At 44.7% G+C, this 22,125-nt stretch overlaps 1 protein-coding gene across 1 annotated transcript in view; it reads right to left on the bottom strand.

The window, feature by feature from the left end:
- Window positions 1-1,337: 1,337 nt before the first annotated feature.
- Window positions 1,338-22,125, bottom strand: part of LOC142257936 (uncharacterized) — a 44,424-nt gene continuing 23,636 nt past the window's right edge. The window contains 7 exon segments of the mRNA XM_075330237.1: window positions 1,338-2,937; window positions 2,939-4,821; window positions 8,470-8,590; window positions 8,714-8,811; window positions 9,676-9,799; window positions 11,028-11,201; window positions 12,155-12,303. Of these exon segments, the coding sequence (XP_075186352.1) occupies window positions 2,842-2,937; window positions 2,939-4,821; window positions 8,470-8,590; window positions 8,714-8,811; window positions 9,676-9,799; window positions 11,028-11,201; window positions 12,155-12,232 (2,574 nt within the window). The 5' untranslated portion in view covers window positions 12,233-12,303 and the 3' untranslated portion in view covers window positions 1,338-2,841.

Here is a 22,125-nt window from a genome sequence, read left to right as displayed (position 1 = left end):
ACCAAAGGATTTCGGGTGGCAATGTATTACCCAGTGACAGAAATAATCCAAGAAAAACTACCTGCCACCATCAATCATTTATATAGGCTGATTGAACACCCGTACTCATAATGTTTTACCTCACAAAGCTTCAGGGATGCAGATTATAGAGTAAGAGGAACAAAACTCTTAAATTTGATTTATTTCATCCGAATAAGTAGGAAGTGTTTATAAAAACATACAAAAGATGTTAAAGGGGACAAAACAATACAGTATATACAATCAGAAAATAAAAAGGATTAAGAAAAGTCCTAGATCTGTGGTCACAGGGATGACACGCTTTTTTTCAGGGAACTACTCTGAATGAAATATGGGACAATACACATACCGTGAACTGTAACTTCCAGAATGAACAAGGACCATAATTCAGAATCTGTATTAGATATCTTCCTTCTTTTCCTCTCGCTTCCTAAAACTCAATGTGGCCAAAACTGAACTGATCATCTTTCCTCCGTCTCCCCTACACTCCCAACCTGATCTACCTATTACAATAAATAACATCACGCTCTCCCCAGCACCCAAAGTTCGGTGCCTCGAAGTGACCTTTGACTCTGCCTTGTCCTTCATACCACACATCCAATCTCTCACCACCTCCTGCCATCTTCAACTCTAAAATATTTCCAGAATCCGTCCTTTCCTCAATTCTCAATCTACAAAAATGCTAGTGCATGCTCTTAATCTCCTGCTTCGACTACTGCAACATCCTCTGTAGTCACCCTGCTTACACACTTGCCCCTCTCCAGTCCATCCTTAATTCTGCTGCCCGAATGATCCACCTCTCTCCTCAATACCACCCCGCTTCTCTCTGCAAATCCCTCCATTGGCTCCCAATCTTCCATCGTATCCAATTCAAACTACTAACACTGACCTACAAAGCAATACATAATCTGTCTCCTCCGTATATCTCTGAACTAATCTCTCGCTAGTACACTCCAAAACTTTATCTTCAGTCCTCCCAAGATCTCCTTCTCTCCTCCTCTCTCATTTGCTCCTCACACAACCGACTCCAAGACTTCTCCCGAGCATCCCCAGTCTCCTGGAACTCGCTGCCTCAACACGTCAGACTATCTACTACACTTGCAAACTTCAAATGGAACCTGAAAACTCACCTGTTCAGAAATGCCTATAACCTTCAATGACCCCCCTGCCCCACCACCGTGCGGAGCAGCCGCCCCACCACCATGCGGAGCTGCCGCCCCACCACCGTGCGGAGCTGCCGCCCCACCACCGTGCGGAGCTGCCGCCCCACCACCGTGCGGAGCTGCCGCCCCACCACCGTGCGGAGCTGCCGCCCCACCACCGTGCGGCGCTGCCGCCCAACCAACGTGCGAAGCTGCCGCCCAACCAACGCGCGGAGCTGCCGCCCAACCAACGCGCGGAGCTGCCGCCCAACCTACACCCAACCTGCTGTCTCCTCCCCAAAATCCTTTAGAAAGTAAGCCCGCAAGGGCAGGGCCCTCTTCCCTCTGTACTAGTCTGTCTAGTGAAACTTGTATATGTATTCTGTATGTAACCCCCTTCTCATGTACAGCACCATGGAATCAAGGGTGTTCTATAAATAAATAAATTAATAATAATAATAATAATAATAAAAAAATGCAGCTAATGTTGTCACATCAGAATTATGGGCTGTAGACATGGATCACTGATAATCATAATGATTCTTTATGATTTTACATTGCGTCCGTAAAAACTATTGTCTGTTGATTTTTTAAAACTTTCCAAAAAAAAAAATAGACAAGTCAGAAAAAGAATAGCAGCCCATACCGAGTCATCCAGCATACCAAACGTTGTTGAGTTGTGTAACATCATACCATAATATCATAAACAATATCAAGCCACACATCTAAGCCTTCTTCACTTCATGCAGACTACAACTCAAAAATATCTCCCGAATCAGTGCTTTCCTTAACCAAAAAATCAGCAAAAACATTAGTGCATGCCCTCATCTTCTCCCGCCTCGACTACTGCAACCTCCTGCTCTATGGTATCTCTTCTATCACTCTTGCACTTCTCCAATCTATCCTAAACTCTGTGGCCCGCTTAATCCACCTCTCCCCTTGCTATTCCCCAGCCTCGCCACTCTGCCAATCCCTTCACTGGCTTTCCATCGCCCAAAGACTCCAGTTCAAAACATTAATCATGACATACAAAGCCATCCACAACCTGTCTCCTCCTTACATCTGTGACTTAGTCTCCCAGTACCTACCTGCACGCAACCTCAGATCCTCACAATATCTCCACCACTCCTCTCTTATCTCCTCCTCCCACAATCGCGTACAAGATTTATTCCGTGCCTCCCCCATACTCTGGAACACTTTACCTCAGCATATCAGACTGTCCCCTACCGTGGTAAGCTTCAAGTGGAACCTGAAGACCCATCTCTTCCAACAAGCCTACAACATACAATAACCCTCAGTCCAGTACTCCACTGTGCAACCAGCTCAGTCTTCACCTATTGTATCCTCACTCATTCCCTGTAGCCTGTGAGCCCTTGCGGGCAGGGTCCTCTCTCCTCCTATACCAGTCTGTTTTGTATTGTTAATGATTCTTGTACGTATACCCACTTTCACTTGTAAAGCGCCATGGAATATATGGGGCTATAATAATAATAAATAACTATATCAAGTGACCGTCACACTTCATATGTACAAGTCAAAGTTACAGAGTATAAAATGTACAACTGTATGGTAGTGGAGCACAATTGTATTTTTTCCTCTTAGGTTCATTCTTCCCAGTCTGATTTTTTTTATGGTTAACAAGATTTTATTGAAACACAAATCATTTTCTCCACTCTGAAAATCAAATTTCAGCTCTCTCCTGTGTGAGTTTTCTGATGTTTAACAAGACTCGATTTTTTTGCAAAACATTTCTTACATAGTGGACATAAATGTTTTTTTCCTGCGTGAATTTTCTCATGTGAAAGAAGACTTGAATGACTTGTAAAGTATTTCTCACATATAGAACATGGAAATGGCCTCTCTCCTGTGTGAATTCGATAATGATCATTAAGTTTGGCTTTAGTAATAAAGCATTTACCACATTCTATACATGAATGCGGCTTTTCTCCTGTGTGAATTCTCTCATGCATAATAAAACTTGATTTATGTGTAAAACATTTCCCGCACTCTGAGCATGAATATGGCTTCTCTCCTGTGTGAATTCTTGTATGTTTAATAAGAGCAGAATTATTTGAAAAACCCTTCCCACATTCAAAACATGTATAGGGCATCGCTCCTGTGTGACTTTTCTGATGCACAACAAGACTTGACTTACAAGTAAAACATTTCCCACACTCTGAACATGGATATGGCTTTTCTCCTGAGTGACTTCTCTTATGTTTAACAAAAGTTGATTTATCTGAAAAACATTTTCCACATTCTGAACAGGAGTATGGCTTATCCTCTCTGTGACTTTGCTGGTGATAAACAAAACTTGATCTATTTGTAAAGACCTTTTCACATTCTGAACATGAATACGGCTTCTCTCCTGTGTGAAGTCTTCGATGCTTAATGAAACTTGATTTATCTGAAAAACATTTCTCACATTCTGAGCAGGAGTATGGTTTTTCCCCTGTGTGGATTCTCTGATGCTTAACAAGACCTGATTTATGTGAAAAACACTTTCCACATTCTAAACATGAGTACGGTTTCTCTCCTGTATGAATATGCCTATGTTTAATAAGAGTTGAATTATTTAGAAAACATTTCCCACATTCTGAACATGAATACTGCTTCTCTCCTGTGTGAGTTCTCATATGTTTTGCAAAAGCTGAATTAGACAAAAAACATTTTCCACATTCTGAGCAGCAGTATGGTTTCTCTCTTGTGTGACTTTGCTGATGATAAACAAAGCTTGACCTATGTGTAAAGCACCTTGCGCATTCTGAACATGAATATGGCTTCTCTCCTGTATGAATTCTTTTATGGATAGCAAGCCTTGATTTATCTGAAAAACAATTTCCACATTCTGAACAGGAGTATGGCTTCTCTCCAGTGTGGAGTCTTTGATGATTAACAAGATCTGATTGTTGTGTAAAACATTTTCCACATTCTGAACAGGAGTACGGCTTCTCTCCTGTGTGACTTCTCACATGTCTAATAAAACTTGATTTTCCTGCAAGACATTTCCCACATTCTAAACAGGAATATGGCTTATCCTCTCTGTGACTTTTCTGGTGATCAACAAAACTTGATCTATTTGTAAAGAACTTTTCACATTCTGAACATGCATACGGTTTCTCTCCTGTGTGAAGTCTTTGATGCTTAATAAAACTTGATTTATCTGAAAAACATTTCTCACATTCTGAGCAGGAGTACGGCTTTTCCCCTGTGTGGATTCTCTGATGTTTAACAAGACCTGATTTATGTGAAAAACATTTTCCACATTCTGAACATAAATACGGCTTCTCTCCTGTATGACTTCTCACATGTCTAATATAACTAGATTTGCCTGCAAGACATTTTCCACATTGTAAACAGGAGTATCCCGACTTCCCATGGTGATTTATTATGGTTTTAAAAAATTCTGAGCTTTCTGTAATCTTTTCACATTGAAACCCTTGTCTTCCTGTCAGACTTGTGCTTGAGGTGACAAACTTAAATGGGTCAAAAGGTTCCTCAGACTGAAATGGATTATAAATTAGATCTGTACTGTAAAGTCCTGAATTTACATCAACGGTAATAAAGTTATCTTCTGATGACTGCAGCTTGATATCTTCATCTTCTGCTTTATAATTTAGTAATAACGTAAAGTTGTCCTCAAAATTCTGATTGAGATTTTCTGTCAAGATTAAAAATAGATTTCATAAGTTTTTCACTGAAAAATCTTTGCATGTACTTTAAATAAATGTGACATATGAGATTCTTAATAATCATGAATCTGTAGGATTGGAACATTTCAAAAGAAAGCCTCTCCAAGTATGAGGCATTTGTCCATACAGCAGTATTAATGCAGCCTATTAAATCTAGGGGAATATGTGCACCAGTAAGAAGGGGAGTAGCACTGCAAAGTCCAGCATCATAGAATGGGGTTTTGTCTTATTGGTGCTGGAGTTCGACATATTGTGGATCAGTTTGGTAGATTATTGGGAGGGGCTGGTGTTGATGGTGCACATGGGAACTAATGACAAACTTAGAGGTAAGTGGAAGGTCATTAAAAATTATTTTATTGATCATGATGTAAGCTTAAAGTGTAGCTTTCAATTTAATTTATTTTCATAATCAATAATACACATGGTCATTCATTCTCAAACTTCTGAATTCATGGGTAAAATCTGTCTTCAGTGAATACATATTATCCCATTACTGAGATAGGAGGTGACAGCTGAAGCTTATAAAGATCTATTTAACTATTGTTTCTGGAGAACTTGAAGGAGAATGTCTGTCTGCACCAAGCTCCTCTCCCACTGCTTGGGCCTGCCTCTAGCTCCTCTCTCTACCTCTCTATGAAAACCAACTGTCATCTTCTATCTCGGTAATAGGAAATCTGCATTCAAGTCCTTCCCACTTTCTGCAGCTTCCAATTCAAAAATATTTGCATTTTCTTTAACTCTAAATATACTAAAATGCTAGTGCATGCCCTCAGAATCTCCCGCCATGGCCCTCACAATCTCCCGCCATGGCCCTCACAATCTCCCGCCATGGCCCTCACAATCTCCCGCCATGGCCCTCACAATCTCCCGCCATGGCCCTCACAATCTCCCGCCTTGGCCCTCACAATCTCCCGCCTTGGCCCTCACAATCTCCCGCCTTGGCCCTCACAATCTCCCGCCTTGGCCCTCACAATCTCCCGCCTTGGCCCTCACAATCTCCCGCCTTGGCTACCCCCTCTGTGGCCTCCCTGCAAACACTCTCGCAGATCTCCAATCTACTGTTAACTCCACTACTCGATTAATCTAGCTCTTCTCTCACTATTTCTCCACCTCTGTGTCACACTAGGTACAGGGAAGACCAAGCGCATGGCGAAAGGGAAGGGAAACCCTGTGTCTAGGGAAAGGGAAGATGGTGACCTCTGGGCAAATCTACTACTGGTCCCTGGGGTTCTTCACCACCATAGATAGGTACCGCACCTATGCGCCGAACCGGATACCTGACCCTAGGTATCCCTAGTGCTGTACCCCAAATTTGGAAGGGATAGGATGAGCTCTTCGTCAACTCCACTAAACAGTATAGACGACAAGGAGGACCCACATGGAGAAATGCATGAACTACTTAGCTACAGATGACTCAGGTAGACATTCAGCAAAGTTTTCTGCAATGATATCACAGAAGAGTACAAATCACCTGCTTGCCACCAGAGCTTAAGTGAACTAAAAAATATCACCAGCACCACTCCAAAGGAAGGAAGGGATATATAAACACCAAGAGAATATTGATGATCAGCAGCTGCATGGAAGACAAGGTCCAAAAGGGAGAGAAATTAATCCATCAGGAAAGCTACCTATACCAATGAATACTGATAGCAGGAACAATGGAAAGTCAGGGAGCATTCTGCGCAGCCAAACGCTGTGATCTTCTATTGCCAGAAACCACATGACTATCTGTCATCCGTGACACTCTGCCCTGTCAATCCCGTCAATGGTTTCCAATTCCTCTAGTTTTTCCTTCCAAACCCTCTACAATTTTAAAAGCACCATCTGTTATATGTTGCTGGGAAAGTCTATTTTCACTGAATATAGATTTTACCAATGAATTGAGAGTCAACGATCAGTCCAGAAGAAGAAAGAAGATTTCTCTGATTATACTATTTCTCTGACAATAAGACCTACCCTGAAATTAAGCCCTACCATGATTTTACAGAATTTTTGGAGTATTCTTGAACTATAAACCTTGCTCCAAAAATAAGCCCTACTTACAGTTAGGAACAGTGTTTTTGGAGGGGAAACTGGTAAATTGCCTAGGGCCCCCAGCAATTCCCTTCTGATGTTAAAACTGATTAAGGACCTGTGGTGACATCATGGTCATGTGACCATGATGTCACCAAAGGTCCCTTAACGTCAGGAGTTTGGAGAAACTGAAGAGGAGACAGACTGGTAAGCAGAGCCAGCGTTCGGTGGAAGGTGGGGCAAACTGGGCAATTTTTCAGGGCCCCCACTCAATTTCTATCCCGAGATTAAGACTGCTTAAGGACCTGTGGCGACATCATTTTCATGTGACCATGATATCACCAAAGGTCCCTTACCTTCAGGAGTCTAGAAGAAATGAAGAGGGGTCAGGCTGGTATGCACAGCCGGCGTTAGGTGGGGCAAACTGGACATTGTTTCAGGGCCTACACTTATTTTCTATCCTGAGATTAAGACTGCTTAAGGACCTTTGGTGACATCAAAGTAGGAGTTTATTCCCAGACTTGTCTATCATTATGGGGGGGCATGCAGCAATTTTAGCAACATGTTCCCAGCCAGATTATGTTGTATATGTTTAGTGAATATTGTGATATTGTTCAAAAACAAATGTGCATTCTTGTTCATGGGGAGGGGGAGGAAAAGACATCCCCTGAAACTACGCCCTAGCGCATCATTTGGAGGAAATAATAATGTAAAACCCTGTCTCATTTTCGGGGGAAAGGCGATATTACAAAGTTGCTTATTTTGTAATACTGATTTATTAACTAAAGAGTAACCAATGATTAATGCTTAAGGCAAGAAACTCAAAATGTTATATTTTCTTTTATAGTTCAGCCTCTTGAGCTACAGCAAAGACGTTTTTGGGGATTAGGGAGGAAAATAAGAGTTGGAGAAAGGAAAATCCTAGAGATTGGACTGACTTCGCCGTTATCGAAGGGTTCTGTGGTAGAGATGGCGACACCTCGGTGGGGATGTGACCTCTGTGATGGGAGAAAGAATGGCTAGAAGATGGGGGAGTGTTAAAAAGAATGGATTGTGGTAGAGGCGGGCAAATACAGAACCATTGTGTAAGTGAGGACAGGACACTATCTACACTAAGCAATGGAAGTGCGAAAAGTAACAAAGCTATGGATCTTGGAAGAAGGAGAAGAAAAAAACTTAAAGGGCTGGCATCCTAGCACCCGGAAGTGACCCTTGAGGTCAGCAATCACCCTGAAGGTACTTAAGGCACTCCCCCCTTAGGGAAGGTGCCTGAACAACATTGCCTATTTGTAGTAACTTGATAGGGGGGCAAATATAGAACCAGTGTGGAAATGTGGACAGGACACGATCTACACTAAGTAATGGAAGTGCGAAAAGTAACAATGGGACGGATCTTGGAAGTAAAGTAACACACTAAATTAGGACGGGAAGTTACAAGTTCTGAGATTCTGGGATGGGACGTTCTCCGTGGAACTTGTCTGATTGCCGTATTTGGAGGGAATTTTTACTCTAATTTTTTTTTATCATCCTTTGGATTTAAACATTAGGATAATTTATTCAGCTTTTAAACCTAATGAAATCTCAGCAGTAAATTGTGTCTATACCTGCGGTAACAGCTTCCAGAGGTTCCTCCTTTATGTCCCTCACACACAGCAGACCTTTCGTCATTCTTTCGTCTTCTTCTTCTTCTTCTTCCTCCACTTTAATATTAATCAGATCTTCCCCCTGATATATCAGATGTAACAATCAGCACAATACAAGAGACCTCCAATATCTATGACACCTACGACCGTTGGAGCAGAAATGTCCCCCATATGCGGATCCGGTCCAGGGCTCAGCGCCATCTACCTGATGAGTCTCCGGGACATTGTGCTTCTCCTCTGGACAGTCCTGGGGACACAGAGGACGGGGACATCTCTCTGGGGGATTTCTCCTCCTGGATCCATCTGTGGAAACACACAGTAATGACCACATGGCCCCCGATATTATATATATATATATATATATATATATATATATCTATATATATCTATACCTGCTGTGGCCATTATTTCTATGTTTACGTATCAGTGATGACATTGTGGTCCTCACCACCAGTACTGAGGTCTCAGGGACTTATAGTACAGGCAGCTAATGGCTTTCTGATTTGTGAATGTGCTCAACAAGCATTTAATTAAAAATGTCCAGACAAGGGAGTCATGTGTGCTCCCTGGTAACCAAAAATACGTGTCGTATTGTGGTCCTAACACAATGACACACAGCCATTATGTCAGGACAGGTCCATTTTACATCCTTTAGAGAACAGTTTTGTGTATTTTGGCCATCGGAGGTCATCCATAAATACAGACACTGAGATGCTTTATTTCCACCAGAAGATACGATTGCCGGTGAGAAACAGATTTATTATGATTTTTCTTAGATATTTCAGGATTCACAGGTAACTATTACCACAACCTCTGTACTCGGCGTCCGTCTCTAGACCTCATCTGGACATTTGTTCAAACTCGGCCTAAAATAATTTATTTCCTTTTGAGACTGATAAAACTATTTATGACACTACTGGGGAAAAAAATGTCTCATGTGATTCCTATGTGACCTCTCCATAAGATGAGATCATAACACTCACCTCTTAGATGACATCTCTCCTTTGTAACATAAGGTAAGAAACAAGGAGGACGTCCAGTCTCTTACCAATTATCCGCCTTTCCCCCCTGGAATATAACTGTCACAGCAACCAGGTATTTGCCTAATGTACCGAGTATCTGTGGTGTAAGTACAACAATAAAGCCCGGCCTGTAGACCCTTCTTACCAAGTGATATAAGAAGCAGCTGCTCCTCCATCATCACCTCCTCGTACCGCTCCTTGTGTCCTTCCAGATACTCCCACTCCTCCATGGAGAGAAAGACAGCGACGTCCTGACACCTTATAGGAACCTGACAACAACGACACCGACATCACCCAGAATCCTCCAGTGCCTCCTGTATAATGTCCCAGCAGTCACCTCTCCCCTCATCACCCAGAATCATCCAGTGCTTCCTGTATAATGTCCCAGCAGTCACCTCTCCCCTCATCACCCAGAATCCTCCAGTGCTTCCTGTATAATGTCCCAGCAGTCACCTCTCCCCTCATCACCCAGAATCCTCCAGTGCCTCCTGTATAATGTCCCAGCAGTCACCTCTCCCCTCATCACCCAGAATCCTCCAGTGCTTCCTGTATAATGTCCCAGCAGTCACCTCTCCCCTCATCACCCAGAATCCTCCAGTGCTTCCTGTATAATGTTCCAGCAGTCACCTCTCCCCTCATCATCCAGAATCCTCCAGGGCTTCCTGTATAATGTCCCAGCAGTCACCTCTCCCCTCATCACCCAGAATCCTCCAGTGCTTCCTGTATAATGTCCCAGCAGTCACCTCTCCGGTCATCACCCAGAATCCTCCAGTGCTTCCTGTATAATGTCCCAGCAGTCACCTCTCCCCTCATCACCCAGAATCCTCCAGTGCCTCCTGTATAATGTCCCAGCAGTCACCTCTCCCCTCATCACCCAGAATCCTCCAGTGCCTCCTGTATAATGTCCCAGCAGTCACCTCTCCCCTCATCACCCAGAATCATCCAGTGCTTCCTGTATAATGTCCCAGCAGTCACCTCTCCCCTCATCACCCAGAATCCTCCAGTGCTTCCTGTATAATGTCCCAGCAGTCACCTCTCCCCTCATCACCCAGAATCCTCCAGTGCCTCCTGTATAATGTCCCAGCAGTCACCTCTCCCCTCATCACCCAGAATCCTCCAGTGCTTCCTGTATAATGTCCCAGCAGTCACCTCTCCCCTCATCACCCAGAATCCTCCAGTGCTTCCTGTATAATGTTCCAGCAGTCACCTCTCCCCTCATCATCCAGAATCCTCCAGGGCTTCCTGTATAATGTCCCAGCAGTCACCTCTCCCCTCATCACCCAGAATCCTCCAGTGCTTCCTGTATAATGTCCCAGCAGTCACCTCTCCGGTCATCACCCAGAATCCTCCAGTGCTTCCTGTATAATGTCCCAGCAGTCACCTCTCCCCTCATCACCCAGAATCCTCCAGTGCTTCCTGTATAATCTCCCAGCAGTCACCTCTCCGGTCATCACCCAGAATCCTCCAGTGCTTCCTGTATAATGTCCCAGCAGTCACCTCTCCGGTCAGCAGCTCAATCATCTTGTTGCTGAGCTCTAGGATCCTCTTCTTGCTCCTCTCATGTATCAGGGGAGGGGCTGTGATGGGGCTCTGGCTCCGCCCTCCTGACTCCTGGAGATGGATGATGGGCGTCACACAGTCCCCTGGTGTCTTCCTCACTATGGTGTAATCCTGTGGATGGAGAGAGACACTTAGGGAGGAGATTTCCTTCCCGACTCCAGATCTGACAAACAGTAAAATTAAATGGGTCCAAAGACGACTAAAAAAAAAAAAATGGTGAAAGATTGTAAGTAAAAAAACGTCTCAGGAGAGATGTAAAGACTTTCATGTGTACTCTCTGGAGGATACAAGGGAGAGGATATGATGGAAACCACAAAAACAAAAGGCAGAATGTGGAAGAGGAAAAGAAATGATGTAAGAAAACATTTTACTGAAAATGTAGTAGATGCCTGGAAACACTTCCTCAAATGCAACAGGAATAGTTACAGTGACTAAACCTGGGATATATATGTAGCAATCAGAAGGTAAAAAGGAGATAAAATATGGGTTGAATAGTTGGATAATGTGAGTTCCCTCTGCCATTAGTCTTACCGATATATTTATATCCCAGGTTTATAAGGACAGCTTAATGGATCCTGTACTCGCTCCCTGCCATCAGTCTTATATGTGTCTATATAGAAGTAAACCTGGGATATACATATAATATAAAGATAAACCAGATGAGTCTTGTTCACTCCCTTTGTCATTAGTCTATATAGATGTATCATATGTACAGTATATCCCAGGTGTATAAGGGTAGACCAGATGGATTGTGTGCTCGCTCCCTGCCATCAGTCTTTTGTGCCTATATATATAATAGCGGTAGAAATCCTCCCTGAGGGTCACACGCTCCTGGATTTCACGCTCTTGGTTCCCCATTCTTTTCCCATAGATACACGACTACTTGCTCTTCTCATTGCTCCTCTACTGTTGGTGTATGGACACCATGTTGGTGGCTGATCCTTTTTGATCACTTCTTTCCTTCCCTGCTCTGGGCGCTGTTATACAGGACACTGCATCTTATGATTCTGGATTTCCTCTCCTCGATGTCACATAACACAATGACAGGAATGTGGAGGAGTTACCTCTCCGCTCAGCAGGGAGATGATCTCCAGGGTGAGGGTTAATAATCTTCTGCTGATCTCGTCCCCGTCCTCGTCCATTTTCGGGGGATCATTCAGGAGAAGGAGGGATGAAAACTGGATCAGCTGCAGGGATCTTGCCCTCCTGGGGTCTATTGTAAAGGAGAAGATGGAAATCATAAAAGGACAAAATAATGTGATATACAGAATATCAACAACTAAGCATCGAGAGGAACAGGTTCTCCAACCCATCACCACATGGATTATAGGAGGATCCCAACATGGACATCCTGAGGCTTCTCCAGGTCTGTACAATACAGTGGAACTTCGCTTAACGAGTAACCCAGTTAACGAGAATTTCACGTAACAAGCAAAGCTTTCTGTAAATTTGTAACTCTGTTTACGAGCAAGCTTTGCCGTATGAGCAAAATCCTCACCGCACACACTTCCGGTTCCGTACATCCACCGCGCGCTAACCTGCTCTTGCAGTCCACACAAACACACACAAGCACGCACAAAACACACAAACACACACGCACGCACACACATGCAGTATTATGCTCACCTTCCATTCCATTGCAGGCCTCCTGGGTTTTGTAGTCCGCCGGTACATCGGGACGAGGGAGGAATCTTCGCGGCAAACTACAAGACACAGGAGGCCAGCGATTGAACGGAAGGTAAGGTGAGCATAATATGTGTACCTTCCGTTCCATCGCTGGCCTCCAGGATGTGTATCGGCAAGCATTGCGACGAGGCAGGAACTTCCCCTGTCAGCCCCTACTCAAAGGCAGCGCGCTGGCCAATCAGAGGCAAGTGGCTCCTGCCTTTGACGTCAGCGCTCTGGGTGCGGAAGTTCCTCCCTCGTTGTTATGGTAACCCGACACACAGCCCGTACCAGAAAACAGCAAGTCCTAGCAGGCCGGCGATGGAACGGAAGGTAAGGTGAGCATAATATGTGCGTGTGCATGCGTGCTTGTGCGTGTTTGTGCATGTGTGGAATGATAGAATAGGGGACCAGGATGGGACATTGAACAAGTTGTGGAACGGATCGTCTGCATTGCAATGTTTTCCTATGGGAAATCTTGCTTTGCTGAACGAGTAACTTGGTTAACAAGCACAGTCCCAGAATGGATTGCTCTCTTAAACTTAGGTTCCACTGTATAGAGAATTTATATTAATTTTTTATAATTTAAATGGTAAAATAAAAAAATTGGAATTTAGATAGAAAAACATATTGATTTGTGTTGCCATTTTCTGAGCCCGTCACTTTCTAATTTCCTGTTGGAGTTGTGTGAGGTTATTTTTTATAATGATCTGATGCGTTATCAATAATCTTTTGGTATATTATATATATATATATATATATATATATATATATATATATATGTGTGTTTTAATCTCTTTTTTTGTATTTTAGGGAGGTGTGGCAACTGAATAAGCAGCAATTTTTCCCTATTCATTATATGGATGAATTATTTTTTTAACCTGGAAAACATGAGTTTGAGATGACAAATTCTCCAGCAAGGCCAAGTAATGTGGAATCTTAAGGCTGTGTGCGCACGCTGCATCCATGTGGTGACCACAAATAAAAAATAGCAACAAAAAGAGGAATAAATATCCTCCAAAAATTAAGCATTACTTACAGCAAAGAAAGGCAGCAGTTGTACATCGCCCAGGCCAAAAACGAATACTCTACCAGGATACAGCTAAACCCCCACTAAGTGGAAGCGTCACAGGTGCAGGAGAAGCGAATCACACACACACCTCCATGAAATGGAAGGTGGCGAATGCTAGATGATAAAACTGCACACTAGTGGCTTGCATAGAGCGCTGTTCACACATGCAGATAACACAGTCACAAACCAGCAACCTATTAGGTGACGCCCATACTATTAGATCAGGCGGGCTGCCAAGCCGTACTCCACCTGTGTATCATGCACGGACAGACACTCTACAGTGCAAGGCCCAACAGAAAGGGGCCTGGTTGCATCCTATACAAAAAAAAATATTATATATATATATGAGATTTTAGTTGGTATTATGGCCATAAAAAGGAAGCCTACAATCCTCGTCACGGGAACCTCAAGCTTGTACGTGACTACAAAGATGTATTTTGGTCCCAAAAAAAAAAAAACCTGCTCCCTTGGCATGCATTTCTTGCCGTGTTTTACTGCGGTTTTTTTTCCAGCGTTTTTGCCCAGTGCGTTTTTTTAAGTCAAATCTATTGATTGGAAGTGCTCAAAAACGCTGGAAAAAAATTGACATGCTGCAGTTATGTGGTCACTTCAAAGACGCAGCCAAAAAAGTTGCAACGTGTGGACAGAAAACTGAAATGTCATAAACTGTGCAGTTCTGGGACCAAAACTGCATCCGAAAAACGTGGCAAAAAAACGCAGCGTGCGCACAAGGCCTTATTGTTTTGTGGGTGAAGATTTCGCTGCCTCCTGAGAGGAATGAGGTTAATAATTAATCAGAAGGAAATATTCGGTTTTCAAACAGGAATGAGGATAGAATAAAACTCTGTCGCCTTTTCCTCGCTGGAATGAGAATCGAAGAGAAGCTTTACTTCTTCTCCATTGTGGACTGTCGTAAGGGACTGTCGTGGTCCCGATTCATCAGCAGTCTTGATAAAGTGAGCGCTGGCATAAATTCATGAACTTGGCACCATCAGAAGACACTCCTGTCATGAACTAGATGACAATGGTCATAATTTATTGTGAATTTTCTGTCCGCACTCGGTCACGCCCGCTCCGGTCCACTCACTGCATTCGTTACAGAAAGTTGCTGGAGTTCGGCATAAAACACCAATTCTTAAGACTTAAGCCTGCTTTACACGTTGCAATTTCGCATACGATATCGTATGCGATTTGAAACGCCCCCATCGTATGTATGGCACGTTCAATTTGTTGAACGTGCCGCACAAACGATTAACCCCCGTCACACATGACCCGCCCCAGGGCCGTAGGGTTCTCGGTTCCGGGTGTTGGTTAATGGGATTATGTCACGGAGGCCTGTGCCCGGTTCCGTGGCCCTGGTGGTCGCTGAAAGTCAATAAATAATAAAAATAATAAAATTAAAAAAAAAGAAAGAAAAAAAAAAATAAATAAATAAAAGTATTTTGTGACGCCACCTACGGTTCCAGTATGGTTACTGGGGCTGCAGGTCAGACCTCTGGGGTGATGGTTAGGCAGCCAGTTGTTTACGCTTCCCGTAGGTGAAGCGGGGTCCCCAGGGCAGTTTTAGTAGTACACAGATATGGCGGTTTTTCTTCACAGCCTTTTCAACTGTCACTTTAGTGCAGCAGCCTTTAGTGCAGTGTCAGGCCCTTGAACCTGACACATCATCTGATCGCTTTGCCTTCCAGCAAACTGAGTCACTAATTGTGTTGTGTTTTATTTATAATAAAAATATTTTTCTGTGTGTTGTGGTTCTTTTTATCAGTACTAGAAATTCATGGTGGCCATGTCTAATATTGGCGAGACACCATGAATTTCGGGCTTAGGGCCAGTTGATAATATACATCTAGCCCTAACCCCATTATTACCCAGCGAGCCACCTGGCTTCAGGGCAGCTGGAAGAGTTGGATACAGCGCCAGAAGATGGCGCTTCTATGAAAGCGCCCTTTTCTGGGGCGGCTGCGGACTGCAATTCACAGCAGGGGTGCCCAGAAAGCTTGGCCCAATCTGTGCTGTGGATTCCAATCCCCAGCTGCCTAGTTGTACCTGGCTGGACACAAAAATATGGCGAAGCCCACGTCATTTGTTTTTTAATTATTTCATGAAATTCATGAAATAATAAAGGGCTTCCCTATATTTTTGGTTCCCAGCCGGGTACAAATAGGCAGCTGGGGGCAGCCCGTAGCTGACTGCTGTACCTGGCTAGCATACAAAAATATGGCAAAGCCCACATAATTTTTTTGGGGGGCAAAAAACTCCAGCATGCAGTCCTGGATGGAGTATGCTGAGCCTTGTAGTTCTGCAGTTGCTGTCTGTCTGTATGGAGGAGAGCAGACAGCAGCTGCAGAACGACAAGGCTCAGCATGCTCCATTCACTAGTGTATGGAGGAGAGCAGACAGCAGCTGCAGAACGACAAGGCTCAGCATGCTCCATTCACTAGTGTATGCAGGAGAGCAGACAGCAGCTGCAGAACTACAAGGCTCAGCATCCTTCATCCAGGACTCTATGCAGGAGTTTTTTGCCCCCCAAAAAAATTATGTGGGCTTCGCCATATTTTTGTATGCTAGCCAGGTACAGCAGGCAGGTACGGCTACCCCCAACCCCCAGCTGCCTATTTGTACCCGGCTGGGAACCAAAATTATAGGGAAGCCCGTTTTTTTTTAATTATTTCACTTATTTCAGGAAATAATTAAAAAATAAATGACGTGGGCTTCGCCATATTTTTGTGTCCAGCCAGGTACAAGTAGGCAGCTGGGGATTGGAATCCGCAGCACAGGTTAGCCCGAAGTTTCTGGGCCCCTCTGCTGCGAATTGCAGTCCGCAGCCGCCCCAGAAAATGGCGCTTTCATAGAAGCGCCATCATCTGGCGCTGTATCCAACTGTATCCAACTCTTCCAACAGCCCTGGAGCCGGGTGGCTTGCTGGGTAATCATGAGTTAATACTAGCTTTGTTTTACTAGCTAGTATTAAGCTAGAGATTCTTAATGTCTGGCAAGTTTGACCTGGCCATTAAGAGTCTCCAATAAAGGGTTAAAAATAGACACCACACAGTGAAAAAATACTTTAATAGAAATAAATACACAGACACATTAGAGACTCCATGTTTATTACTCCCTGTCATCCGTCCACAATCCATGGTCTTCTGTCTTCTTTCTCCTTCAACCCATGCAGCTCTGCTACATTAGTAGCGCTGCATTGGAAGAAGACGCTGCTGCTCCCATGCAGTCTTTTCACTCCGAGTGAGCAGCAGCTGCGTGCTGTTAGTGGTGACGTCACCACTGACAGGCGCGTTGCTATAGCAACGGTGATCTCCGTTATTGACCGGCTGTGGCAGGCGATGAATAATGGAACGGTGAAGCAGACCGGGAACCCGACCGTGTGCCAGAGAATGTCGCCGGTACACGGAGATACACAAACGATCATCGCGTACTGGAGAGATGAACTGACAGGACCTAGCATGACGTCAAAGCCATGTGACCAGTCTGTAGCCAATGAGATAATAGACAAGTGACTGGTCACATGCTAGTTTGATGTCACGATAGGTCCTTTCATCAGTGCTGGTTACCGGGAGGACGCAGTGATTATCGGAAGGAAAAGCGTCGGGAGACAGAGTGCAGGACGCGTCGCGGGGACCTGTAAGTGTTATGGCAATGTTTATTAATTGTATGTGTACATATATAATGTGTTTTTATGTGTTTCTGTTTGCCTCCCATTGTTTTCAATGGGGTTGGAGAGGTCTGTCGAATGGCTCGCCGAACCGAACTCGAACGCAGCCTCCGTTCGACGAACCGAACTCGAGCCTTTAGAGGCTGGCTCATCTCTAGTCAGCACCAAGACGTCCTTCTGGCTTTGATCCTGGAGCGTCATGAGACTTGATCTTACTTGAAATCGACCATTGGCTCTTCCCCAGAAGCATGTTGCGTGCCTTCCGACCTAGGGTCACATCTTCCATAACTAAATCCAATTCCTTTAACTGCAGTCTCCATCAAGTTTTCTTGGCAGAATACAAAACTAGATTGCCCGGCCATTCTTCTGCGCAGTGAAGAACACGGAGATGTGGGGAAAGCTGAGAAGGAAAAAGGCAGGGCACTACTCTATATAGTCAGGATCAGTTCACAACCAAGCATGTCACTGCTGTACACTCTGCCGGTAATGCGTTTAACTGTTTTTTGCCAGGATAATCACAGCTCCGTGGTGCTCATATACAAAGTCCACAAAAGTTCAAGGCATAAAAGTTAAGAAAAAATATGAGCACTCACCGGTTATTTGCTGTGTGGAAAAACCTTTTATTCAGGCATCGGAGTTACATGCTGTGCAGGGAGGGGAGAGGGAAGGAACAGGCAGCACGTGTAGACGACGCTCGTTTCGCACACCTGCGGTGCTTCGACGGGTCTAATTGTGACATCACATACTGATATTTAAATTAGCAAGTCAAGCTGTCATCAAAAGGGGAGTGATTAAAACAATGTTAAAAACAAAACCTATACAGGTGATGTGACAAACTGAAGAGTGCAATGTATGGCAGGCAACGAGGCAAATAAAAATTAATTTAGCCTAAAAAGACTACTAAGTCGTTTTTATCATTGAAGCCAATTTGGCTCATAGCCTTGTATCTCATGATATATTGAGCTTCTTTGCGGAGCAGTAGTTTGTGGGTATCACCGCCCCCTACTGGTGTTTCCACCAGTTCCAGTCCAGCAAAGGTTAATAAATTGCAGTCTGCATTATGTGTAGTTATCATATGATTGATCAATTTTGATGTTCTCTGAACCTTATAAACAGTGGTCCAATTGTCTTCCCTATATAAAAGAAGCTGCAAGGGCAGAAGACGATATAGACCACCATTTTTGTCCGGCATGTAATTAGTTGTTTCGTTGTGTGCCATATATCGCCTACTCTAAAGGATTTTTCTGTTACGTGATATTGGCAAAAAGAGCAATTTTCACATCTGTGGTTACCCACTGGTCCTGTGCCATGCAACCATGTTTTGGGGGGGAACGTACCATTTTTTAACCAAGACATCTCCAATATTTTTTGTACGTCTATAGGAGATAAGAGGTCTGTTACTGGCTCTCTCTGATAATTCTTTTTCTATAATGTGCCAGTTCTTATTAAAGGGGTGGTTCACCCATTTTTTTTATTTTCTGTAGGAGTTCTACTTACCTTTCTAGGCGTTTTCTCCATTGGCTTCTGTTTCCAGTTCTGGCACTGAGCGGCGCTATCCTGCACGCTCAGTGCCGGTCACATGACCCCCTGGAGCTGTGGCCGCCAGCATCCTCTGACGTCCCGGCATTTCCGGGCTCTCAAACTCGTCGGGTACGTCAGAGGAGGCTGGCACCACTCAGATTGAGTGACAGGGCTGTGGGCGGTGACTACCGCACATCACAGCCCAGCATCGAGGGGAGGAGCCGGAGGACGTCAGTGTGGAGCCGGCGTCCTGAAGATGGTGAGGCACGGGGCGCCAGTGTGCAGTACAGGGGGGGGGGTTCTTTAGCTGAAATCCCCCCCTGCACGTAAGTATCTGATCACACTCTCCACCCGTCCGCTCTACTGCGATGTCAGGAGAGCGGCCGGTGTCGGGCAGTGTGATCATCTGCTCCTCCCAGCAGCAAGACACTGACAGGCATGTCACCGCTGTGCTCTGTCACCTGCCCTGCTGCATGGGACCAACTGTCTGCACTCTGTCACCTGCACCACAAGTCACAGAGTGGAGACAGTTGGTGACAGAGCACCTCTGTCCCCCCCTTCTTTCCCCACTCTTCTCTCCCCTCACTCTTCTCCCCCTCCCCTCTTCCCCCTCTTCTCTGCCCACCTCTTATCCCTCTCTCCTCTCTTTTCCCTCGCTCTCTTCCCCCCCTCTCGCTCTCTTTTCCTCCCCCCCTCGCTCTCTCTCTCTTTTCCCTCGCTCTCTCCTGGCATGTTCAGTATAGAAATCTCTCCATCGTGGAGGGGAGAGAGGGAGTAATAAACATGGAGTCCCTACTGTGTCTGTGTATTTATTTCTAATAAAGTATTTTTCTCTGTGTGGTCTTTTTTTTTTTTTTTAAACCCTTTATTGGAGATTCTTAATGGCCAGGTCAAATTTGGCCTGACATTAAGAATCTCGGGCTTTATACCAGCTGGTAAAACATAGCTGGTATTAACCCCTTATTACCCAGCGTGCCACCTGCCACCAGTGCCACTGGAAGAGTTGGATACAGCGCCAGAAGATGGCGCTTCTATGAAAGCGCCATTTTCTGGGGCGGCTGTGGACTGCAATTCGCAGCGGGGGGCCCAGAAAGTTTGGGCACCCTTCACTGCGGATTCCAATCCCCAGCTGCCTAGTTGTACCTGGCTGGACTCAAAAATTCGGCGAAGCCCATGTCATTTTTTTTTTTAATTATTTAATGAAATTCATGAAATAAAAAAAAAAAAAGGGCTTCTCTATATTTTTGGTTCCCAGCCGGGTACAAATAGGCAGCTGGGGGTTGGGGGCAGCCCGTAGCTGCCTGCTGTACCTGGCTAGCATACAAAAATATGGCGAAGCCCACTTCGTTTTTTTAAAAAAGTTTTCAGGCAAAAACCTTTATAAAAAAAAAAAAAATGCTTCCCTGGATTTCTATTGCCAGTGAAAGTAACACCAAGCAGCGGTGGTTAGCAGCCAGTAGCTGCTTGGGTTACCCTTAACAATAGAAAATGCAGCGGGAGCCCACAAACAATGTGATTTTTTTTTTATTTTTAATGAATTTTTAAAAAAAAAAATCGACATGGGCTTCACCCATCGAGCACCAGAGCATTTTACTGCTCAATTCATTCCAAGTAATCAGATGACTCCAGTGTCTGCCAATTACTTGTTCTGTGTCCCCCTGCATACATTGCAGCGTGTACGGGCTGTGAGGTCACCTGAGTTCAGTCCAGCACTGGAGTCAGCTGATCTGAACTCAGCTGAACTCCAGCCCGCACACGCTGCGATGGATGCAGGGGGACATAGAACAAGTAAGGTCTAAGCCACACGGCGAGAAAAACAGTGCGAGTGGAGTGCGATAAAACATCACATTCCACTCGGACCAATATTAGCCTGTGTGTCAGTGCACATGAGCGATTATTTTCTCAGCCCTAATTGGACCGAGAAAACAATCGCAGGATGCTGCGACTGTAATGCAAGACTCTCTCTTTTACCCATTCAAGTGTATGTGGTGAGAGAAAAATCGCACTGCACTTGCGGTACATCGGTGGACTACGGAGGAGAGAGGGAGAGAAACCCTCCCAGCCCTCCTCAGAGCTGGCCCACCCCTTGAGTGGCGGACCGCCCCCCGCAGCTGAGGTCTGCTCGCAGAGTCAGACCTCAGTCGCATTGACACACGCATGACACTCAGCTCTGCTGTACTGAGCGTGAGCCGAGTGTAATGCGAGGGGATCGCAGTAATCCTCGTGTGGCCCCAGCCTAATCGGCCGACACTTGAGTCAGCTGATCTGAACTCAGCTGAACTCCTGTACACACAGCCCGCACACACAGCCCGCACACGGTCACATGTGATCGGCAGCAGGCAGCGACTGCTGTTAAGGCTACATTCACATGACCGTTCCGTTTTTGCGGGCCACAAAAAACAGTCCTTTTTTTTATGGATGCATCCTAGTGGCATCCGTGTGACATCTGCGTGCCTTCTGGTTTTTTTTGCGGACCGCAAAAAACGGAAGCAGCAAGAAAGATAAATAGATGAGTAGATATAGAGATGAATAGATAGATATAGAGACAGAGGGATAGAGGGATGGATGGATGAATGAATGAATGAATGAATGAATGAATGGATAGATAGATAAGAAATACATATATAATGTCTTACCCCCTGCATATTCTAAGCTGGCACCCTTTTGTGACTTTCATGTGGCACTAAGGGGTGCTTAGCCTTGTATTTAGCCAAAAAATAAATAAATAATAAATAAAAATGACATGCGGTCCCCCTATCTTTTGTAGCCAGCTAGGGTAAAGCAAACGGCTGCAGCCTGCAAACCACAGCTGGCAGCTTCACCTTGGCTGGTAATCCACAACAGAGGGCACCCCACACTGTTATTTTAAATTAAATAAATAATTTAAAACAAAAAACACGGGGTCCCCCAAAATTGGATCACCAGCCAAGGTAAAGCGGACAGCTGTGGTCTGGTATTCTCAGACTAGGGAGGTTCACAGTTATTGGACACTCCCCAGCCTAAAAATAGCAGGCTGCAGCCGCCCCAGAAGTAGCGCATCCATTAAATGTGCCAGTCCTGGTGCTTCGCGCCATCTCATCCCGTTGCCCTGGTGGTACGGTGGCAAACGG

The sequence above is a fragment of the Anomaloglossus baeobatrachus genome, chromosome 1, assembly GCF_048569485.1.
Source record: "Anomaloglossus baeobatrachus isolate aAnoBae1 chromosome 1, aAnoBae1.hap1, whole genome shotgun sequence".
Lineage (NCBI taxonomy): Eukaryota > Metazoa > Chordata > Amphibia > Anura > Aromobatidae > Anomaloglossus > Anomaloglossus baeobatrachus.
The sequence above is the reverse complement of the archived record's forward strand: the minus strand, read 5'-3'. Positions and strand labels throughout refer to the sequence as shown.